Source organism: Coenobita brevimanus, chromosome 110 (assembly GCF_032717465.1).
Source record: "Coenobita brevimanus isolate Jiangsu-jjx chromosome 110, ASM3271746v2, whole genome shotgun sequence".
Lineage (NCBI taxonomy): Eukaryota > Metazoa > Arthropoda > Malacostraca > Decapoda > Coenobitidae > Coenobita > Coenobita brevimanus.
In genome coordinates this window covers 50,988,230-50,997,947 of record NC_137063.1, presented here as the reverse complement: position 1 = coordinate 50,997,947, position 9,718 = coordinate 50,988,230, and the positions used below count along the sequence as shown (strand labels likewise).

General features: G+C 42.2%; 1 protein-coding gene across 1 annotated transcript; it reads right to left on the bottom strand.

The window, feature by feature from the left end:
• Positions 1-7,811: 7,811 nt before the first annotated feature.
• Positions 7,812-9,297, bottom strand: LOC145417596 (uncharacterized). The gene is made up of 3 exons (XM_080286301.1): positions 9,132-9,297; positions 8,103-8,629; positions 7,812-7,868 (listed from the first exon to the last, which is right to left on the bottom strand). The coding sequence occupies exons 1-3, from the start codon at positions 9,295-9,297 to the stop codon at positions 7,812-7,814; spliced, it is 750 nt and encodes a 249-aa protein (XP_080142427.1).
• Between the last annotated feature and the right edge of the window lie 421 nt (positions 9,298-9,718).

Here is a 9,718-nt window from a genome sequence, read left to right as displayed (position 1 = left end):
GATGCATCGATATTTAGTTGAACTCTCCCTCTGTCTGTCTGTCTGTCTGTCTGTCTCTCTCTCTCTCTCTCTCTCTCTCTCTCTCTCTCTCTCTCTCTCGCCTGACTTGTTGCCAGTAATTGTGAAAACCATGTGTATCTTCTTAAGCGTCTTACTTATGTCCACAGTCTTGCTGGCCTGCATATTGATAAATCATTGTTGCTTTCCATTTCTCCAATATCTTCTTTATACCCTCTTTCTTCTTTATCTCTATTTTCCCCCTTCTTCTCTGCCTCTTTATCTTACAATATTTTCTTTCCTCCATCGTTATCTCCCTATCCATCATTTTCACATTTTTCCTTCTTAATCTTCTCAAGCTTTTATTTTATCTTCCCCCTTTATCTCCTTTTACCTTATTCTGATTTCTTCCCCCCTTTATATCCCCATCCGTCATTCTAACATCATCTCTTCTTCCTTTCATTTTATATCATCTCTTCTTCCTTTCATTTTATATCGTTTATCTATCCCTTTGTCTGTTCTTCCTTCCTCTCGTTTTATTTTCTTGCATTTTTCCTTCCTCTCGCTATCATTTTATTTCCTCACCTCCCACATTTTTCTTCCTCATAATAATTCTTCTCTCTCTTTTTCACATTCATTGTATTTTTATCTCTTTCTATCCTTTCAGTCCTTTCCTCTCTATTTTTTTCTGTACTCTTTCCCTCTTTCCTCTTTATTTTTTCCCCTCTCCTTTCCTCTTCCTTCACTCGTTCTTCAGCTTTTAAGTCGCATCCAGACCATATGCATGCTGGCGCGGGCGGGAGTTCTGCATTTACTGTAACCTACATAAATTCTCGCCTGCAGTCGCCCACGTCCAATGAGGCCACTTGACTGAGTCTGAAGAGCAAAACTTTAGCCCGCACCTGCCCGCGTCAGCAAGCAATTGATGCTGTCGCGGCCTAAGGTAACTGTGCTTCTTTCAGCAGAGTAAAATCGCCTGACTGAAGAGGTTCCTTATATAACCCATGCTTAAAGATAGGCAAAGAACAACTATTTAGAAAATGGTGTATTACGTAGCTTTTGAAGATTTCCTTGGGTATTGTTGCAGTCCAAATTGATAGGCTATATACAGACTATTCATACTCTCACACACAGCCCTAATTAATGTTTGGGCTGATAACCTATTCAGTATTACAACGCGTATCATCCAACTTGACAAACATCCCTAACCCCTTTAGCTTGGTCTCTGAACAAATGTAGTCAGACTGAAAGGCTGAATTATCTAGTAACCAAGAATACTCAGTCCTTCCTCTAATCCAAGTCTTATCGAATTTCATACAACCAGGACGTGGCATTTGAGTTATGGGAGTGGTCCAGTTCCTTCGGATGAAAACAGATCGGCTGTAGGACGTCTTTTTATATGTTTTTGACCACCGATAGACGATTTTACTCAGCTTGCGAAAAGAACGTCTTAAACTCACTTCTGTCTGACTTTCCCTTACAATCCCCCGTCCCTCCCCCTCCCCCTCCTAGCACCTTTCCCCGCCCGTGTTTGTTCTCGTGTTTACATGTTGGCGTCCGCTGGAATCTGTGCTCATCATGTGTGATTGGCCCGTATTATTAACATCTACTGCCCCTTATGTTATTTATCTATTCTTAATCCGTTTCTTGAGGGAACAGTCTTGCGGGCCGCTATCCTTTCTCGTTCTTCCTTGCTTAAAAAACTTGTGTTAACATTCTAGCTACTTCCATGCGATTTGATGAAAGTTGAGCTTTTTTGTTTTATTTCCTTTTTCTTTCCTCTTTTTTTTTATTTTTTTTCCCTTACTGAATGGGTTAGATGTTTCCATCATTAACTCTTTCACTACGAGATCTATAACCTGAATAAAACTGTTTGGAGGCAGCAAGGATGAGTTGTAAGGAAGACCCCATTGAACTGAAAGGGTTCAAACTGGGATCTTAAAGGTGTGGACAAGTTTCTTAAGTTTTTGACGATGATTTCTGAAACTTGGTGATGATGACAGAACAAGTGCCTGTTGTAAAGTCACATTGTAAGCTTCGTAACTTCTCTCCCTTGGCGATTTAATCAGCATATTACACGCCAGCATTTTCTTATACATTGTAGCTTCGTAATTCCTCTCCCTGTTTTAAGTTGACCTTGCTTTTTGACTTTGACCTTTGACTTGTTCTAAATGTAGTCAGTTTATCGTTGACTAAAATCCCTCAAAGTTTGGACCTATGCCAGCCAAAACTATATATGTGAAAAAGCCTAAATTTTTACCTTCCTCTTTGTCATTTACTTGTGACCGATTTTTTTTTTTTAAAGTATATAATATTGTCCTTTCTTGTCCCTCAACCCTTCCACCAAGTTTGGTCAAAAGCGGATCAGACTGTTTGAGTGGATCCTGTCCTTTACGTATGATCCACGACCTCTTTCAGCCAAAAAGGAATCATGTGGTCTTGTGACAGTCCTTAGTCATTAGGGTAACTTAGTGCTTCCATATTCTTGTTAACATACACACAGACAGACGAAGAGACGGACAGACAGACGGACAGACACAGACAGACAGACGGAAAGACAGACAGACAGACAAAGAAACCTAACCAAACTCAACCTCGCTCTTTTGCGCGCGGGTGAAATTACAGGTGTTCCATAAGAGGAGGAGCCCCCCCCCACCTCCTTTTTTTTTTTCACCTTCACACAGTCAGTTTAACAGTATAGGGTCTGGCGTCTCACTCACAGCTTCCCACCCCACTCTTCTGGCAATCTGGATATTTCTCAACACCTTTTCCTTATCGATTTATTTTGCATGCCACACCGCAATATTCTCTTGTATGTTTTAATGATGCAAACTTTGTCGACATTAAAACGATTTGAATAACGCGAGAGAATGTTAGGGCGTGCTAAGCAGAATAAATCGCCAAGGGATAGGTGGTAGGAAGCCTGCTAAGCCACTCGGAATACTGGCTTTGCTGTCACTCTCTTGCCGGCCCTCCAACTCCACTCCTGCTTCAGTGTGTTGGCATAGATCAGATACTGTGACCGCTTGCGTCTGTCTGTGGGTTATTGCAGGCTCACTTAACTTGGAAAACAATGAGTCTCTGGTGAAAACAACGTTTGGAGATGATGGGCAATGAGTCGAGAGTGGAGTGAATGTTATGGTTCATCTCCATTCCACGCCTTACTTCATGTGCATTATTGATTGATTGATTGATTTTATACAGTATTTATTTATTTTTGGTTTTCCGTCTTCTAGGATTTTTCATTTACGATATTAGGCGGAACAGGAAAATCCGTAACTCTTCTTCCTTAGTGCTTTATCATACTTAACAGCTTAATTAATTAACCTAGTAAAAGACCCACCTACCTATCGTAAAAACACCTCCGCTAATACCATTACACTAGTCCTGTATGAAGCAGCTCTCGGATGTATTCAGTAGGCTATGGATTGTGGTGTTAGGGCCGAATTGGTGACATGTGCACGGGAAGTACCGAGGAGGACTGATGGGCTTCAGGGAACTGGCTGTTAAGTCTACTTATAGAATCACACACACACACACACACACACACACACACACACACACACACACACACACACACACACACTTATATAGTTTTGACAGTGACATTATTTGTATCAATAACATACGTGCAGATACCAAGGCGTAAAAAAAGGATGAACTGCACAATCTTCAAATCCATTTATAATAATATAATAAATTGTAATAATACAATCATCATCATCATCATCATCATCATCATCATCATCCGGACCTCCTCTCCCACCCTAGGACGGGGTGAAGCCCTAGGGCGGGGTGAGAATAATCATCATCATCATCATCATCATCATCATCATCATAATCATAATAAAAATGATGATGGTGATCAGCAAACTCAGTTTTATTGGATACAAGGTTGTATTCTAAGCAGCTTTCCGGATTTCGTAATGTCTCTTGGCTAGTGATTTATTCTGCACATTGCATCTCAGTATCCTCTTGTATGATGCTGATGCCCAAAACGATATCATTAACACAGGAGAGAATATTAAGTCGTAGTGTGCTAAATAGATCGATACGGAAGAGGTCCTAAGAAACCTAGAGATTATTAAGTTGTAGTATGCCAAATAAATCGCTAAGGAAGGCGCGTCAAGATAATGCGGTTACTTTTATTGAAGTCCCGCGTGATGCAAGACTTCTATTTATCGGTCCCTAGGCACCATGGAGTGACAACCGCTGTATGATAATGAAGACAGAGGCAGCAACACTGGACGTAAGGTGATTAGCTTTCATCTGACGGAACTGGACCACTCTCGCATACTTAAGCCCGTATTCTGGTCGGTTGAGGAAGCTTCCTAACACTTTTTCCTATATAAGCGATTCATTGGGCTTATTATACTGTACCTTACTGTCCATTTCTGAGATACACAGATCATTCTCATATTGCCATATTCTGTATAAAGTACGAAGGGATATTAACGAGGCAAATCCGGGGATAGATCGCTGAGGGAGAGGTGTTAGGGAACTTCCTTAACCGAAGAGAATGCGAGACATAATACGAGTACAAAGGGCTGTATTCTCGTGCGGTTAGGAAGCTTACTAACACCTCTTCCTTACCGATTTATCTCTGATTCTGCTGTTACTATATTCTTGTGTGTGTTCTTCATGCAGTCTGTCAACTTTAAAAAGTATATAAGAAGCAAAAATGACTATATTAATAGGTAGTTTGAAAAATAAATCTGGAAAGCTTTAGTTATGCGGTAGGAATGAGTCTCCTTGGTTACTATTTTTTTTGTTACTTTTTAATCTAGCCCAGATTTTCGTCCTTTTGAAGCTTATTTCATGTAGCTCAGTGACAAACACGACGATGCAACGGGTCTACATCCTTTCCATAGCACTTCTTTGTGACTAACACCATATTCTAGTATTAATCTCTTACTAAAACTCAGCATTCAAGATGGAGAGATGGTAATTTTAGGTCAGGTTAGATTAATGGAGTATAGTCAAATCGACCTTCTAACCCGACTACACTTACCCATTAACTGAGCTGAAAGAGGCTAGTTTTTCTTTGTCGGGTTAGAATAAACGAACTATGAGAGAGAGATGCAGTAAAATTGGACGGAAAGAAGTTGTGGAGCTACAGAGGTTAAAAGAGCTGGATTTGAAGAGACAGACGGTGAAGGAAAGGGTGTTGTAACTTAGCTTTCTTGTATTAGGTTGCATGTGTGTGTGTGTGTGTGTGTGTGTCGTATTTTAGCGATCGGCTTGCCAATATTAAACAAAATATCCTTGCACCGAAGATCACCGCTCTCTTCCGTACACTAAGTGGCATCCAGTAGGAGGCGTCGGAACACCTTTTTCTTAACGATTTATTTTCCACATTACACCTCTGCGGAAACAAGAATACAAAGCAAGTAAATGAGAAAATAATACAGCAATTGATTACAAAATACTTTTATTTTGTAGTTTGTTTCGAGAGGTAGAGCAGACAGTGGTATATATATATAATGCTTCACTTTGCTTCATAACATATAACAATTAACAAAATTATACACGTGTACAAGAAGTTCGAAGTTTGTTTATGTATGAGAGAGAGAGAGAGAGAGAGAGAGAGAGAGAGAGAGAGAATAAATTTATGATGATCAGAAGCTACTGCATAATATTAAAAAGATTTATGAGTACGTAGAGTAAATATAGAGACAGTACAAGTTTAAGGAGCATGAAATTATAAAAACACATGGGCAGTGATGATGCCGAAGAAGTCGATCACATTCTGGCCATTATTCCTTTCGACGTAGGACAATTTACGGCTCCTCTTCCTCACTGATTTGTTTCGTATACACCTAACTGTTCTACTGCCTATCATCGTTCTAAAATCTACACGGACATTATAAATCATAATTTTAAAAAAAGAGTAAAAACGTGTCATATGCTTAATTTTATAAAGTATCCAGTAAGAGGTATCTGAAACTCCTGAGCTGACGACATGACACTTCTGCTCCGATTCTCGTCAGTTAAGCAGCCTTCCAAGGACCTCTTCTTTATGTGGTAGGTTACATTCATATTTATGGTATTTACGAACAGTCGGTATTACGATGATGCACGAGACTCATAAGGTGTAATATTTACGATAAATAATTAAGGAAGAGGTACACAAGGAAAAAAAAAGTATCGGTGCACAGTTGGCCCGAAACAATTTGACACCACGGACGACTGACTCAAGAAATGTTTGATGATTTTTTTCCCCCTTGTTGTCAAACATGCTTACAGAAGTATGTCATAGATAGGTTTCGTACGACAATTAATGGTTGATATTGTTACTGGAAGCATATTCAGATGATAATCAATTAATTTTCCAAGTACTACACAAGCTATATCGATTATTTCGGATATCATCGTACCCCTTCTGCGCGATACTTTTTTTTACCTTGTGTACAGTACTATTGCGGACAGAAACATAGATCCACTTTGTGGCTGAACATGTGTGAAATTCTTACTCAATATTCTGAAAAGTTTTGTCGGGTTCTTACGATCGCACTGCTGGATTTCAAGTCATTGCTCATTATCTCGCTGTTTATCGTACGGATGTGGGTCGATATTAGTGTCCGCAGTAGTACCACAAATTTTGCTAGGCTGACCAAAAAACACACTCTGACTTCTCTCGACCCAGCTGGAGGAGGTCTATGGTGCCTGGATGACCGTGGATATGACTCGCATGACCTCGGGACCGGTGAAGGGGCAGTTACTGTATTGTCTACGGCAGTTTGTACCCCTTAGGCCCGCCTCCACAGCCAAGGCAAGCTGTCGCATCCCTTCCCTCTTCTTAACGGCTTCCGGTGACCCCTTCTTAGCATGGCGACCTGTGTTTGATCTCCTCGCCTGAATCCTCCATTTGGCGTCGAGGAAGAGAGACGGGGTTGGGTAGGAATTTTTCTCGTGGGGGTGGTGTAGGTATCTGGCGCCTGATCTGTGTGTGAAAATTGGAATAAGGTTAATTATCATCATTAGAATTATTGTCATCATCGTCATCGTTATTAATACTGTTATTATCACGACCCTCTTTCCCATTTAGAGGCTATTTCATCATTATCATCGTCGTCGTCCTCATCCTCTCCGTCTTCCATACCTAGGGATGAGGCGAAACAAAGGAAGAGAAGATACAGAAAATACATCATCATCATCATCATCATCATGTAGGTATTTGGCGCATGATGTGTGTGTGGGGGGTGGGCTGTTTTATGGTTTTAATATTGGCATTTTCCACTATGGCATACAAGAAGGGCCGCTACAAACTGGAATTGTATCTACACCCTCAACTTTACGAGTACATTCGTCACTCATTTACCTGGCAAAGTTAAGAACAGCCATTTCTTGTGGTGGGAGCGAGGCTGGAGGTGTAGCAGCCAGTTCACATACCAGCAGCTGTGCACATCCCAGCCTGTCCTCCGCAACCAGCGCCTCCTCTTCTTCCACCTCCTCTTTTTCCTCCTCCCCCTCCCCCTCTTCTCCCTTCGCCCCTTGTGATGCTGTGGCCTGCAAGTGTTTCTTCACTTCCCCCTCAACTGACGTCTCTTCCGCTTTGATTCCGCTCTCGCTCACCTAGTGAATTTACAGTTAAATTAAAAAAAAAAGAAGACGTCACAATACAGAAGTTAAACGAGGAGTAAAAGTACAAGGTGGTCCATATATTACGTATCCCAAAGCTCGTGTGCTGTGTGGACGGCTGAGTCTGCTGGTGTGGGGCGCAGACATTTACGTTGCTTTATGAAACTGCTAATAAACTACTGAATGAATTGGCATAAAGACACAGATACTAAAAAAAGAAAAAATGAAAAAGGTTATGTGGAGTAGAAAATGATGCAGGAGAGGCACTGGTAACATTGACTGGTCCGTCCCTGCAACACACAAGATCTGAGATGCGTATTAATTGGACTGCCCTTATATGGTATAGTCAGGAACTTTGTGTTAATATAGTCTTGAAATCATTTTAGCATTTGTATATGCCAATTTTCATAGTAGTAGTAGTACCGGTATTATTATTATTATTATTATTATTATTATTTATTATTATTATTATTATTATTTGCAAACTCGTAAAGTAAACAAAAAATCAGAACTCTCCGTCTCACCATAACACTACGTCGTTTTCTGGCGACGGGAACAGGGTAGACTTCGGAGCTCCCCCCACCATACCCTCCACCATACCCCCCACTGCCCCCACCATACCCCCCACTGCCCCCACCATACACTCCTCCACAGCCTCCACCATACCCTCCACCATACCCTCCACCATAACTCCCAGAACCTCCACCATAGCTTCCACTTCCGCCACCATACCCTCCACTACCCCCACCATATCCTCCACATCCCTCAACGATGACTCCACAACCATAGACTCCCCCACATCCCCCACCATAACCCCCACCATGTTCCCCGCTGTGTCCTCCACCATACCCACCACCATAACCCCCACCATAGCCTCCACCATAGCCTCCACCATAGCTTCCATACCCTCCTCCGTAGCCCCCATGCTCCCCGCTATGGCCTCCCCCATAATGCCCCCCGCCATAGCCTCCCCCATAGCCTCCCCCATGACCCTTTCCGTAGCCTCCACCATAGAGGTAGCTAGCGTAGATCTTCTTCTTGATAGCAACACCTGTGAGAGTGAGATGAAACAAAAATGATTAAGCTTTCATCATTATCATCATCATCATCACTATATTCATTATCCAGACCTCTTCTCCCACCTAAAGATGGGGTGAGATAGGGTCCAGTGAGCAAGGAAAAAAAAACTAATAGATTAGTAAAAGTCTGTTCAGTTAAATGAGTCACACTCTCAGTCTCTCGCCATTCAAGCCCCTGGAATCCTGACTCCATCTCACAGGCATAACCATCTACACTTTTCCATGGTAATAAGATTTATGATAGTTCCTTAAATAGTTACTGTTTTCAATGCTTTGGATTACATTCGTTTTCTCTGATTACTACTTCCCGGCTCGCCTTCAGATATAACATTCTTCTTTTTCCTTAATCACACACACACACACACACACACACACACACACACACACACACACACACACACACACACACACACACACACACACACACACACACACACACACACACACACACAAGGACAAAGACGAAATGCTTACCGATGCCGACCGCTCCAAGTAGGCCTAGAGCAGCAAGAGCACCTGTCCCTAGAGAGGCGGTGGTGAGTGCGGTGCCGAACAGTGCACCTGTTGGAGGGGTTGTTGTGGCTAGGAGAAACAGCCACACCCACGCACACCACACCCACCCACGCCCGCACGCCCACATCTGCGGCGGGTGGAAAATGTATATACAGTAGACGGGTGGTGGTGTGAAGTTAGGAAGAGAAGTGGGGTGCACAGGTTGGGATAACATGAAAGGAAAAGTAAGTTTTAATATCTAGCAGCCCCCCTACCCCCCACCCCCACTCCCACACACACACAACCTGCATGCCCACAACTGCAGCGGGTGGAAGGTATACGGTATATGGATTGGCGGTGATGTGAAAAGAAATTGGAAAAGCGAAGGCTATACATCTTAGGATAATGTGAAAGGAACGATAAAAATTGGGAGTGAAGGAGATGGGAAGGGATCAGATGTACGCTTGGGTGTCTAATGAGTTCCAAACAGTTTCTAAGATGAACAGAAAAAGGAAAAAAAATGACAGTAGATTTGACTTCACAACTTAACCCCCTCCGTCCGAGGCGGC